General features: G+C 32.8%; 1 protein-coding gene across 1 annotated transcript; it reads right to left on the bottom strand.

The window, feature by feature from the left end:
• Positions 1-3,186: 3,186 nt before the first annotated feature.
• On the bottom strand, positions 3,187-12,118 carry LOTGIDRAFT_239407 (hypothetical protein). Its single transcript, XM_009055223.1, has 13 exons — positions 11,836-12,118; positions 11,000-11,185; positions 10,104-10,274; positions 9,535-9,634; positions 8,906-9,011; positions 8,346-8,423; positions 7,999-8,138; positions 7,115-7,317; positions 6,513-6,653; positions 6,216-6,313; positions 5,807-5,931; positions 4,223-5,265; positions 3,187-3,885 (listed from the first exon to the last, which is right to left on the bottom strand). Exons 1-13 carry the CDS (start codon positions 12,010-12,012, stop codon positions 3,814-3,816), a joined length of 2,640 nt encoding a protein of 879 aa, XP_009053471.1. The 5' UTR covers positions 12,013-12,118; the 3' UTR covers positions 3,187-3,813.
• Between the last annotated feature and the right edge of the window lie 3,337 nt (positions 12,119-15,455).

Genomic DNA, 15,455 nt, shown 5'->3' with positions numbered 1-15,455 from the left:
TACAGAACTATTGTTTTCTTTTTGTTTGACAAAAATCTTTCTTGAAAACAAATAACAGTAGATATCACAAATTCATCCATAAAATATTATTCAAAACCACACATAAATACTTAAAACAGATTAAACAAAGAGTTCATTATTCTACAACTCTCACACATTCTACATTAGACACTTCAACTTTGTCCAATCAGTAAGTAAAACTAGGCAATCTTTCTAAAGTGGACAAACAAAGAACCAATTATTCCCAGTTTAAAACTTTGCCTCCAGGAGAGAGAATAAAATGTCTTTGACACAATTTTCACTCCAAATCTATAAACAGGAACTGGCTAAAAATCGTGTCAAACTTTTTATAAAAATAGACACAAATATGATTTATAATTCAGTAGACCATAGAATAAACATCACAAAGAATCTTAACTTTTCCATTTCATTTAATTTAAAGTGTTAGATGACTATTAAGATAAGATACAGATGTCAGTAAATTTTAAACATTCTTATCACAACACTCTGATATACAAATAGCAGGATAGAAAGCAAAGGAATCAATTTCTAGCCACTGTAATACTTTGTGCCAAGACAAATTTTACACATACACAAACACAGTGAATATATGCATTTAGCTATCTGAATATTTCAAAAGTGTATTAAGTAATTCAAAATCTAACATAAATTCCAAAAATATTAGTTCCAAATGTTCACAATGGCACTAAGTTACATAATTCCTCCTTCTGCAGCTGCAGGATTAAAAGACACAGAGTGTATAGTTCCTGTAAGTTATAGTCTACCACTGTGCTTATCTATCTATAGAAACTATTACATTGTACAACATTGTACAACACTGTGTGACAGTCAGTCAGAGAGTAACTTGTTCTATTCAACTAGAAACTAGAAAAGTTGGTCTACCAGATTAAACTTGGTGTAATCTGATACTGGTGTATATTATAAAACATCTACCACTATTCAAGAGGTGGAATTGGGTTTTTATTAAAGGAGCTCGACCACTGTCAAACCAGATATTCCAATAACATTTACTTGACTTGAATAAACTGGTAGTGAAAAAAGTCCTACTGAAAACTGGATATTTCTGGGAAATTATATTTCTCTTACATCATTTCATTTTACTAATAATCAGATTAATTACCAAGGTGATGAGAAAATAAACACATTCACTGATGGTGCCAGTCTTCTGAGACTGGGGGTTAAAATAGGGGATAGATAAGACTCATTGGGGGACTTATTGTAGAGGCTGAATTCAAAATGTGGCATATTTGCAAGCCTCTCATGAGAGAGAGGGTTCTCCCAAAAAACTATAGTACAGGTACAAATCATTTTTCTAGGGGGGAGGGGGCAAATACCCCCTGGCGCCACTACTGAACACATGCTACCGTGCATGGATGCACACACACATACCTGTGTCAAGTTCTAAGATATGAAGTCTGAAAATCCACAAAGAAATGTCTGAAAGTAACACATCTATATCAAAATCAGAAGACAATAATGCAACAGCCAAGTTTCATGAATAATAAAAGTGGTATAGCATCTTTAAGTGTAAGGAACCCAAACCCAAGAGAGAAATATGTTAAAGTAACTAGCCCTGTATGTGGTTAATTAAAACTAGTTAGGAGATAATCAAACCCACATTAAACCACTTAAAATCAACACTGAGTGAAAGATGAATGAACTATGAACTAAGAATTCTAGGCTGGGTTTATCAAGAAAACATCATAATCATTATCTAAATATTTGTGAAAGACTGGAAATTTAATAAAGAACTCTTTATGGACAGAGTCAGTGACAGACAATATTATCAGTGCCCTTTTTAAGTGGGTGGGGGGGGGTGGGGGCCTCCAAGTATCCCGATATACCTGTGCTGATTTTGGAGGGTACTAGCTATGGTGGGGAGGTCAGGTTAGAGGGAAGACGGAAAACTTTCAAATTTTTATCATTTTACATAGTGAAAGAGTGACCTGTGACTCCCCCCTCTCCCCTGGAAAATTTTGTGCCCCCTGGTAGGTCCCTCACAAGATGTGAACTTGTTCAGTCAATATTTCATTTTATATGCCCCAAGGGGTGCTGGGCATGGCTCTAAGATTATTGCCGTAATACGCCACTGTCACTATGGTTAAAATTCTTCCGGTACTAACGAATTTGTTCAGTCAATTGTCCAATTGTCTGTAAAACTCCAGGCAAGGACAATGTACATAGTTTGATTCTCCAGACCTAGAAATTCTGAATTATCAACTCAACTTACCCTGTTATCAGCTGTTAGTCGCTTTAGTTTATCCAGCTCACCCCAGGCCCAGATCAGCACTGCTGGTCATATCGTATTATGCAATCTGAAATCTCGTAAGTTGGTGATGTTTGTGGCTGCTTGTTTCAATCCCATTATTGTAATATTCAGGCATGCATTTGACGAGTGATGAAGAGTAGAAGACATAGCCTCAAAAGTTTTTACTTAGAAAAAAAAAAACTCTCTCAGTGTTAGTGTTAAGTTTTCAGAGAACTGAACACTCACTTCTTTTTGAAAAATCTATTCTGCTTTTAGCTTCTCTGGACATCGTGAATGATTTGCCTTTAACGGACTGTTTAACACTGTAGTGATCCCTCTCGATCTCTGGGATGTTTGATTCTCATTATTCCCGAATCCAGATAGTCCTACAAGTCTAAAATTATTTCTAACCTGGCCCTTGAAATTGGTTATTGAATAATTTGGCAGCTTTTGTAGGAAGCATTTTAAAATGCAAGAGAAGAGAATGAAACGGCTTCACCAAGAGTCTGAACTAAGCCATAGAGAGTGGGGGGGGGTTGTTGGGATCAAGTCAGAAAAACATTACCCTATCTTACTGAAAGGTGATTTTGAAGCTCCCATAATATAACAGAGAAAACTCCAAGTACAGACCCAAAACACCCATCAGAAAATAGTGTAAATAAAGGGGCCTGTGCAACACAAAATACAGGATATAGGATAATATCACAGGAAATGGGCAGGAGGGTTAAATCCATAGATAAAGTTGGCGGAACAAGCTATTTAGAGAAGTAGTCCAAGGAACCGAGTGAGCGAAAATTTTGAAAAATGAATCGATGAATGGGGAATAACTGTCAAGGTTAAAAAGCCCCACAATTGTCCAGAAATCTATAAGGCCTAAGAAATCAAACTTTTAGAATGAGAAAAGAAATAACAAGACCAAGTTTTAATAATTTATTCAAATTGACCATAAATTAGTGAATATGTTAATTAACAAGCCAGGAGATGATAGATAGATATTTTATAACCCACAAACAAACAAACAATACAATACAATAATAAACATCCCAATCAACATGCAGGGGACTAGCTGTCAAAAATAACACATCTTCTAATGGCAGTGAACACATGTTTTTCAGGATATTGGTATACAAAACTATGTTTGATTCTTACATGGAAATAACACACAGCCATTTTGAATCTCTACCTTGACATAACAGTCGAATTTAGAAAAATCTTTAATATTTCAACCAAGCCTTCAAATCACACAGAAAGCCATTTATCTATTTCTAAACCTTTAAATATGATTTGAAGGCTTTGTTGAAATATTAAAGTCTTTTATAAAATTTGACAATAAGTCGAAGTAGTGATTCAAAATGGCCGTGAACTTCGTTCTTGTGTTATTTCCATTTAAGAACAATACGTAGTTTATTCTGAAATATTCATACTGCACCTTAAGTTTAAACACAAGCCCCCTTTATGTTTAATTGACAACAAGTCCCTGTTCTATATAATATTTAACATGTAGAAAGCCCGGTAGTTTTCCAAGTAGAAATATAAAGTTAGATTTAGAATTCATTTCCCCAGTCTAAATCATCTTCACCCCAACCATCACCAGTACCAGTATTCTCATCAACATCCTGTAATAAAAATCATTAATAACATCACTTTATTTCATTCTGTATATGACTTACCCAATATAACTCAAATTATTACATATTTACCGTGTTTCACTGTAGTAGTTAAACCTCATATTGAAACAAGGAATTGAAATAATAAGTATTCATGATGTAATGATATTGTCAAACTGTCCAAGCGATTTGTTTCATTTGCTTTACTGACAGGGGGAAACTGGAATGTTTTATCTTGTCTTCTGCAGCAGGGATTCAATTTCTGCATTCATGGTTGTTGAACAAATTGTATAACTCGATGAGCCTCTGCCAGCCTCGTTGAATAAAAAAACAATACCATACTCACCTCTGATGTAGAGATCTGATTCAAGGAAAATTTATCAGAACTTTTGGTTGTTTTACTGTGGTCTGTGTCCTTATCTTGGAATGCCGAAGTTAAGGGACTTGATAATCCTGATACATTCGTACTGGTAGAACCAGACACACTAGCACTGGGTGATGGAGTCTCTAATAATTTTGAAAGTTTGTCGTCTGTTTTGATTTCTGGAGCCATATCGGCAAAAAAATCAAAACTATCACTCACTGGTTTCACTTTAATACTCTTAATTTCGAATTCTTCTCCGAGATTATGCGTAGTTTTGGGTAATTTACGAGAATTTGAACTTCCTGTGCTAGTAGAACTCCGTCGTGAATCCCCAGTAGGCTGTGATTGGTCAGTCTTATTTACAACCAGTGTCGATTGGTCAGTAACTGTCACATGACTTGAGGTGATTGAATCAAGTGAAGCCATTCCCCAATCTTTATTCAAATATGAGATCTCTTCATGCGTTTCCTTGACAACTGATATTTCTGTTTTTGATGATTGAACTTTACTTCTGGTGATTGCCTTATCTCCCTTTGTCTTCAATTGTAATGGAGATTTCTTCAATGGAATGCTTGTGGAATTTGAGTTTGAGCGAGGAGATTTTTTAAGATTCTTGGAATCAGATTCCTTAAGTGAAGTGGTCACACTCGGACAATTATTATCTATATCGCAACTCGCGTCCAGAGATGGCTTGCTCCTCTGTGGAGGCGAATCCTCAATTGTAGTGGGCATGCTCAATAGTTGATTTTCAATTTCTTCACTTATTGCACTTTCAGACACGATACTTTCACTTTCTGACTTGTCAAGATCAGGGTCATTATTCCAGGGTTCAAGGTCATCATTGATCTCTAGGTTGTGTTCAGCGTTTTCCCATTCTGGCCAATCAGTGGCTCTCTCTTCTGATTCTATTAATTCTATATCGTGTGTAGTCATGTGACCATTCATTGGGAGATCTGTGGAGCTTGGTTCCATGGGTTCCTGAGAGTCTGCTATTGGAAGATGAACGGTACCATTCTGTTTGACAGCTACAAAATTTTGATTAAACATATAATATTGTTGTTGCATTGGTAAATGTAACAAATATACAAAATATTATAAGTATAGATTTTCAGAAATGAAGTCACAGAATAGCATCAGGTTTTTCAAAAGTGTGATCATACCCTGCCTTGCTAGCGATACTAGCCACTATAGACCTTAATCACACCTCGTTTTAGACACATTTAATGCAAGGCTCATAACACAAATTACGTCATCCACTGAAAACATGGCAACGTTATATATGAAAGAGCCACAGTGACGTCACTGAACACCTGATCAACAGTGAGAAAATAGGCTTTAAACTCCCCTTTATCAAAAAAGTGTGAAGCCAAAGGTAAACTTCATCTGAAAGTATCATTAAATAGCTTAATCAAATCCTAGTACAAAATCTTTTAAATCTATTTTGGTCTGATAAATAAATGAAATCACAATTTGTATTTGTTTGATTTCTTGTTTTTAAGTCAAAATATCAAAACAGATGTTAAACATCAACAAAAAGTGCCTTATAAAAAAATAAGGAATGTATACCCTTGGTTTCTTCCTGATGTTTTAGTTTTCTTTCTTCACGTTTTATTCGAGCCATTTCACGTCTTCTCTCTCTTTCAGCCATCTTTCTTTTCTTCTCTTCTTCCACTGATATCTCACCGTTTTTACTGAAAACACAACATCCATTAATATTTGTTATCTTGATTTTTAAAACAAGTAAAGTCTATCTGAAATTGTTATAGAAAGTGTCACTTTGTTTTAAAATACACATTTCTGAGAGTGCACATAGCTTATACATGTATTTATGGTTATTTTGGTTTGTCAACCCGACATCCCTTTCAGAGAGTCCACACTTCACATAGCCCACAATGTTTTATTGGTTTTCAAGTCAGCATTTCTTTCAGAGAGTCCACACAGATAATAAAGTATATTATTTGAAACATTTACTCACCCTCCAGCTATATCTTTCAATAAAATCTTTTTATCAAAAACATCAGACACACTTCTAGACTTAATCTTCATTTCATCAGCTATTATTTTATTATTTACCTACAAAATATACCTCATATTAATTATCCAAAAAATTACCACTTTGTAGGCCTGCAACATGCAGAAAATAAAATAAATATTCATGTTTCTGAGACTGATCAAACAGATGGAGAACCCGTCCCTTAAAAAAAACAGGTCTTTCCCTTTTATTGAGGTCAGTAAACGATGAATTCATACCAGAATAAAATTTAGAACATACCTTAGGTAATCCTGGGGTAAAGAATTGTTTACGAGATTTACCAATCACCACCTCACCTCCTAGTAGAGGTACTATATCAGCTAGACCGTGGAGACTAGCACTCACTATTTTATCATCATTATCTCTTACTCCCAATAACAACTAGAAAAATTCAATAAAATGAATTTTTACATCCTACTTTTCTGCACCTAATAAGGCTAATGAAGATTGTTAACACCATGCAGTGTGCAATGGACAGTGATGTAAGCCGACTTGATTCTCTATTTCCAATTAAAAAGTCAAATTGCAATAACCATTTGGCTTGTAATATGACAAGCAGATTTACTAAAAAAACATAATCAACTTTATGCTACGTTCAATACCACTCGTGAAAATAGTGTTTACGACTTTCTCGAAGTGCGAAAATCATGCGCAAAACTGGAGACTGTTCAGACGATATTCACGACTTTGTTACTAAAGATGGACGATGAAATAATGTTAGCCATTTTTCCATGTGGGCAAGGTGAAGGCAGTAGAAATTGTGAAAATGGGTGTCGTAAAGTTTTTCTCTATGACTTCCTAAAGTAGTAATTACGAGAGGTATCGAACGCAGCATTACTTACATGGGGAAAAATTTCATTTTCTAAAACCTCCATATCGAATAATTCCACATAAACAGAGAAATATTTGAGTAAAGTGAGTCTTATATTAGTTTCTCGTACGTAGAATATATTAGTTATTAACGGTATCACATGATCTTTATATACAACACGACTTAAAACTGGAGTTATCTTCCCTGCTTTTATACTACTAGATCTTTCATTATCTAAAATATATGACAAAAATTGAAAAATAATACGAACAGGTTATTATAATTTACTACAAGAGCTTATCTCATGCTACAAACACTTGTTTCAGATACACAATCTTCATCAGGAGAACTAAGTTTGGAAATGGAGATTAACATTCCAATGATGATCTTAATGTTTGCTTATTGACTAGAGCTCATCTCATGCTGCTGACATATTTCAGATACACAATCCTCATCAGGACAGCTAGTTTCAGAATGGAGGTTAACTTTCTAATATAGATCTTAATGTTAGATAATTGACTAGAGCACATCTCATACTGCTGCCACGTTTCTGATACACAATCCTCATCAGGACGGCTTGTTTAAGAATGGAGGTTAACTTTCCAATATAGATCTTAATGTTAGCTAATTGACTAGAGCTCATGCTAATGATTGACATGTGTGTTTCTAATACACAATCCTCATCAGGACGGAAGTTTTGGGAAATCAGGGTTAACTTAATGTTAGATAATTGACTAGAGCTCATCTCATGCTAATGATTGACATGTGTGTTTCTGATACACAATCTTCATCAGGAAGGTGAATTTTCAATATTATACTTTATGAATATGAGCAAAGTAAGACAACTCATTGATTAGGAGTGAGAATCTGCCTCGAGTATTCTCTGGCAATTCTGATATAAAACTGTAAACTTACTATTTGAAGGGGTTAATAAATGCGGCAGTAAAAATTTGTTGGCTTGATTATCCAGTAAAATAAATCTTGATAATAATAAACTAGTTAAACGTCTGGATATAAGAGGCTCTGGTAATGCTAATAACTTGGATGTTAAGGAACTGAAAAATAAAAAAAATAAAAAACATACAAATAAAAAAATCCTAAGCAACAGTATTTTGAAATTAAGACTGCTATAAGCAAGGCATTTTCACCTGAACACACAAACTTATTTTAGCTTTAGTGTTAGTTGTTGTAAGTTGTTTTCCAAATAAAAAGTATCTCATATATTTAATTGATATTGAAAATATAAATAAATGGACTCTTACCTGAAAAATTCTTTCTTTTCATCTTCAGATTTAACTGTGATATTTTTTAAAAACTTTATAATATCTATAAAATCATTTCTGTAATTGAAAAATAGAAACATGTCAGTGATAGAACAATTAAGAATTAAACGTTGGTCTCACTGGCTTTATTGGTGTGTAAACGCAGTTGATCATGTAACAAACTGAATAAATGACCTCGTCATTAATATATGTTGGTGGTGCTCATTGTACCCTGCATGGCGTTGCCCGTCTTCAATAGCAAACATGGTGCAGAAAAGTAGGACGTAAAACTCAAATCATTTCATTTTTATATTTCACATACTGATGCAGGTATGTTACGACATACATCAAGATAAAATTGAATCCAAATTGACCTTTTGACTGGATGACTCTCATAACCGTATAACCATCATTACAGTATCTTTGAGAATATTCATTTCTTGCTTCTGTTCAGTGAGTGTGCCTGGTTTGCTAATAGGCTAATATCACTGCACTTCCAATTCCATCAAACTTACCAGAAACAGGTATATAAGCTTTCAAAACAGTATTCTTATACTTACTTGAATAGTGGATCATTTAAAAGAGAATTTAGATTTGGTCTCTGACTGGCTTCAATATTTAAACATTCAGTATGAATTCTCTTCTCAAAATTATCTTTTATTTTTCCTGTAATAAATAAAAATCATTATTACTTTCATTTTACACAGATACACCAAATATAAATTAAAAGAGTTCATTGTGTGTCTTGGTAGAATAAATAGTAATATATAGCAATCATTACTACTTTTATTTTACAAGTTTTCAGAATTAACTAAAGACTAGGGGTTTTAAGTTTTCATAGTAATTTTTACTTGGTAGCAAGTACTTATTATGTTTAAAAATATAATCAAAAGCAGTGCATTGTATTCCTTTGAAGAATAATTAGTAATTGAAACTATGTGCAATACCACCAGACATCAAACAAAGCAAATATCATGGATTTTTTGTGTTTTCCTTTTGAATTTATATTTTGCTTGACTAAAGAAACAAACTAAAAAAACTGAAAATGTAAAAATTGGCTTCCTCATAATCCATAATCTAGATATGAATTGATAAATATTTAAGCTAATATGAAAAACTCTACAATCATGCTTGAGCCATTACAATATAAAGTTAAAAAAAGAGTTTAAAATATAGATATATTACTAACCTAGAGGATCTAGATATTCTAACAGTTGATCTATCAACATACCAAAAGAATAAACATCTCGAACATAACCATGACTTTCAGATGTATCACTCTTACCAGCCTGAAATAAAACATGAACTAAAGTTTTGGAATCTACTGAATGTCACAATTTTTGGACATGGAAGAAATCTTGCATAATATTGACTACATCAATCAACACTTGTTGCTAGAGTACAAATGAATGAAGAACCTAAAGTCAACAATGGCCGCACAGTTACTTCCTCAAACTCAGTTAAACTGCTGACAAGACAGGTGGCAAGTGAACTGCTAAAATTAAAAACAAATTGCGTACTCTATATATAATAATTGCCTGGATCCTTATTGCAACCTCAAATCGGTTTTTCTTTTATTATTTATTGCATACAGGATTTATACTAAAAAAAAATGGCTAAAATCAAGCTCCATCAGTTAGTACTGTAATGCAAATATGGCATCCTTTGACATCTCCATCTCTTCTACCCATAAACTAATAACAGCTAATTCTGAGGATTTTCTTTTATTTTATTTCTTTCTAAATCAATCTATTTTACCTTCTCTTCAGGTGATACAGAATCTTCATTTCGAAACGCTCGACATTTTTCTAGAAACTGAACTGTGGCTTCTTTAAATAGACAACAATGTTCGAGACCTCCGAGTTTCCAGCTGCCATCTTTTAATACATAGATTGATGATAAACATATATTATTATGAGATATTCCAACCTTGAAATAGAGAATTAGAATACAATATTAACACTCATTGGTTCATATCCTCAAACATCACATAGGTCAATACTCTCTCTATTGATAATTCATGTTGTTATATCAGTGAACTCAACTAACTTAAACTGAAATAAAACTGTCAGACCCCACCTCGTATCAGAGACTTTTATCAACTTTTCAGTGTCTTTCAGTTATCTTTTAATGTTTCTGGATTGACTGACATTTATAACCAACCAAGTTTAAATCTTTAAATTTTTCTTGTTTGGGAGACTCTTGTTGAACAATTATTTTAACTTGTGTCCATTTTCTGTAGCAAGTATATTGTTGCTAAGAGGAACTATTTTCAATCTTAATCAAACATACGTCAGAAACTCACAATAGGAGTTGGTTACTTTGAAGATCTATCATCAGTTATATAAGAGCAGGGACCTTATTCTTGAAAACTTAACTGAAGATGATTTTAGTGTTCCGGTCATCTGATTGGTCAATCACTAAAAATTACTTATTAATTAAGTTTTGTTAACCAATCAGATTACTGTATTTCTTAAAATCTGGATTTTAATAAAGTTAAGTTTTGGAATAACTGAGAATAAGGCCCCCGATCTCCATATAATTGCCAATTTTATGTTAATCTTAATTCACTAGCTCAGACATACATCTCAACACTTGGAACTAATGCCAGAAAAAAAAAAAATTGCTAAAAAAACTTTGTGTTATAAACCCACCTTGTCATGAAGAAAAACTAAAGCTTCTAAAATTTCATAAATACCAGCACAAATTTCAATGGCTGACAAATTCTTAATGATTGATTCTAGTGGAAAAACTTCTTCTGTGACTAAATAGGATCCTTCTGAACTCTCGCCCGATGCTATGAATCTCAGGATTGATGGATGTCGTATGGTCTTCAAATACTGAAATATATAATAGGTACTGTAATCATAAAAGCTCAAACTACTTCTAAAATGTTATCTTGTCTGTCAAAATTTGGTCGAATTCCAACAAATCATGTAAAATAATAACTGTACGAGTTGCGATCAGAGGCCATGCCCCTCCAAAGAAAGAGGTTGACCCAGCTTTGGCCTCCCCCCCCCCACCCCAATTTAAAATTTCCTATCAATAATCATAGGGAAAGAATTGTCTGTTGGCCCCCCTTGAAAGATCTATAGCCGCGACTTGGCCCCCCTCTCCTAATGATTCTGAAAAAATGCCACTGGTTGCCATGGGAGATACACTTTGCCATTTCTAAGCTATTCAGCAACTTGGTTTATAAACTCTGAACTCTTTCCACAGAGTCCACACAGCTAATAATAATAGTTGTTTTGTTTGTTTATTATCATTTCCAAAAACTATAAATATCTAAAATAAACAAAATCTATCTACTGTCACTGAAATATTTCACGCATCTGAAAGCATGCCACCCATCACAATACAGAATTATTTCATGCCCAGCCCCACACTTACTTGCTCATGCCAAAACTTCCTTGTGTAATGTTACAGTTGAGCCTACCGTTGCAAGACTTGATTTTATGGCTAAACCATCTTTGCTAATAATAATGTTTACCTTCGCAGCTTTCTTTAACAAATCAACCTCTTTTCTGTCTTTTCTCTTGTGTTGAAAAACCGTGATGTTGAGTCCATTCTGTGTCGTGGCTTGTTGTAACGACCAGTCCGAGTTGGCAGTCACTGGAAATTTTTCTCCCCATTCACAATCACTCAAAATACTATTTTCAGCACCCATGCTCACCCTATTTTTACAATTTCGGCATGACTGTGATGACGATTCACTTCTGTACAAAAGGTGACAGCTGTTCACTCTTATTCGATCACATAAATAACTATTTTTGACAGTTTACTTTAATTGTTTGGAAATAAGCCGATGACGACGTCCATCTTCTAATTTAGAGTTGCGCCCCTCTTTCAGCCTCAATTAACCAGTCTCATGTATTATTAAAAAGAAAGTGTTAAATCTAGCATTTTGGAGAACTTAATGAAAACTTAAATTAATGACATTGTTTTTATTCATTTAGCAGCTATAAAATATACTCTGCAATCATAATAGGGACTTGGTCCTTGACTTAAAAAAATATTAAAAAATATGATGAATTATCTCCCCATTAGTGTGTCAAGGGAGGTAATATGATCTTGAAAAAAAGGGGGTGGGATTATGTTACATAGATATTAAGTTCTTACAAAATTGTATGGGCCACGTAGATTTGTATTATGATGAAGGGTGTGGCTGATTTTTAAGGTCTTCTATGACCTACACTACTATGTGTTTACTTACATGGGCTAAGTAGTGTGTTTGTTTATTCCATAAAATTATCTTATGTTTGTGTTTATTTTAGCAATTTGGATCAAAATAAAGTAGATCTATTTCTCAAATAATTTTGTCTTTTTATCTTCTTTAAATTTCCTTTCTTTTCAGGCACTGTCGTACATTCGAAACGTGTCGTTCTTACATAGAAATGATAGACACAAACTTTTTAAAATATGCACTGTGCTATATTGTCTCTGGGTTAAGTCATAGAAGGGGACAGTGACAAGGGCATGAGAAAACTTGAATATATTTGACTGATATAAAAGAAAAAAAGAATTTTCAGCCCCAATAAGACCTTGTTATTAAGATTGTAGAGCAGAATAAGTAAATTGTTTTTCCCTATTACGATGGAAGTATGGATTGTTAACCTTCATACCTTTTCATCAAAGTTATTCACTTAAAAAAATAAAAAACCAGCCTTTTTCTACAATGATTTTAATATACAAAATGTCTAATAAATATAATAATAATAATAATAATCATATATAACATGATTTTTACAGTGGTTTATCATCTAATACAGTCAATACAGATCTGATTCTACTCATATACCCCTTAAACAAAACAGAAATTCTCTAGATAAAGTCTCTAGAAGGTGGTCATAAATGGCTAAGTTTTAAATTTAATTTCACAAGATGCAAATGTTAATAAGAATTAGTAGTCTATCTTAAGTCCATGATATATTCAGATCAAAAATCCATTGAAAAGTTAAAATGGATACAGAAGACAGGGCATTTAGAAACTTTCACTCAAAATTAATAATTTATAATAATTATCAAATATAACATGATTTGATAATAGAAGTCTTTCTTTAATCGATTTTAGTGATTGACCAATCAAATAATTTTGAACTCTAAAATCATCTCAAGTTAAGTTTTCGAGGATAATTCCCCATTCACAAAAGATATATACCCACTTGTTTTCTACAGATATTTCAAAGTTTTCAAAGTAATTAATAAAGTGAACACAAACAACAAACAAATACAACATATAGAGAGATAATAGAGATAATACGTCTTTTTTGCACTTTTTTGGAATAATTTGGACGTTTTAAGCAAATTTTTGAAGAACTGATGCAAAAAGTTACAACTGGTTCATGTTTGAAGAATGGTCAACCCATATAACAAGCTGTCCTGATGAGGATTGTGAATCCAAAACACTAGACAGCAGCTTGAAATGAGATTTTGTCAATTAGCTTAACATTAAGTCCTATATTGGAAAGTTAACTTTCATTTCTAAAACTAGCTCTCCTGATGAGGATTGTGTATCTGAAACATGTTTCAACAGCATGAGATGAGCTCTTGTCAGAAAGATTTTTACATTTCAAATGGGATATAAAATGGCGCCTATTGTTAATGTGCAAAAATAACAGAACTCTTGTAGGAGGGAGACAGAAAGAAGGCAATTCCACAAAGGAACGAACCATGGCATAGAAAATAAGAGAAACAACATGTAAAATATATGAAAGATAACAGTAAATAGCACTTTTATATCAATAGTAAACACAGAATTATTATCAACTTGAAATATTGTGGTTCGTTTTATAGACATTTTGTTAAATTGGCCCTGGCTATTGGCACTGTGAAGGTAAGAATATCAAACATTAAACAACATATGGCCATCCTTATCTTATCCTAACAAAGTCACTTCATTACATTCTTGATAATCAAATGGTGCAAATAGCCAGTGTGTTTCTTTTTTTTTTTAAATTCTGTTAGTAAATACTTTAGTAAGCTTTATAATATTAGACATTAGCTTTACATATGACCAAGTTGTTGCTATGAATTTATTCTTAAATTAAATCTGAGCTCAACAGAATGAAACTCTTTCTGTAAAAGCTTTATATAATCATGACAATTATAAATTTATCCATTTACAAAGTCCACCAAAGATGACATCAACATTGTGTTCTGATAGCCAAATTTTTCAATCCCCACAAATATTTTGGTCTAATAATAAATTTAAAGGTGGTCTTCCTAATCATAATTACATTATAACGTTCCTACAACAACAATTTCTTAATCTGTTTTTCATCAACAGAAAGACCTCTATTAATCTGTGAATACATCTGGAGATTCTGTAATCCAAACAAACATGTGACCCATTTTTAACTTTTAAGGCAAATTGTGATTTTCAACAAAGAAAATAAATTTTGAAATATCCTTGGCAAGTGATTTAAATAGTAAATTTGCACAAATAGTGAATGCATTGATAATAAAGAACCCTTTTAAAACCCTTTGTAACATTGACAATGTTATAGTAACAATATAGAGAGTTTATTTTGACAGTAAAGGCACAGTATAGTTACTAACACAATATATTACTAGTTATCTTCTCTTCCAACAACTTTACATACAGGCTTCTTTTGTTGGAAGAAAAAAACACTATGAGGTGCATAATTTGCTGGCAATTTGAAAGTTTAACATCTTCTAGAAAACATAGAACAAGATGTGGGTAAGTAGAATAAAAATTTAAGCTTGATTAACAAGATAGAAATACAGAAAATTGGGAGACTAAAGGGAAGTAATTTAATACAGTCTTACTGGAGTTACTTCCCTTCATTCATATAAATGATGATAGTTGCATTACAAAGATTTTACACCAATTTCAACCTTGAGATTAAATACGCCAAAATATATCAAGCATAATAAAGTATGCATTAAAGGATTGTGATATTTTGGCCTATTTAGTCACAAATTATAAACTGTTGTATCTGGTCACATGTTATAAAAATATGAGCTGTTTAAAAATGGTATTTACAAATATACAATTAAATACAAAACAGAAGCAAACCAAAATCTTGCAAAATAAAACCTAGGATATCAAAAACTACTTCATAAAATTCACATATAATACACAAAAAA

This window comes from Lottia gigantea (genome assembly GCF_000327385.1).
Source record: "Lottia gigantea unplaced genomic scaffold LOTGIsca_239, whole genome shotgun sequence".
NCBI lineage: Eukaryota > Metazoa > Mollusca > Gastropoda > Lottiidae > Lottia > Lottia gigantea.
This window is presented reverse-complemented; position numbering and strand designations above follow the sequence as displayed.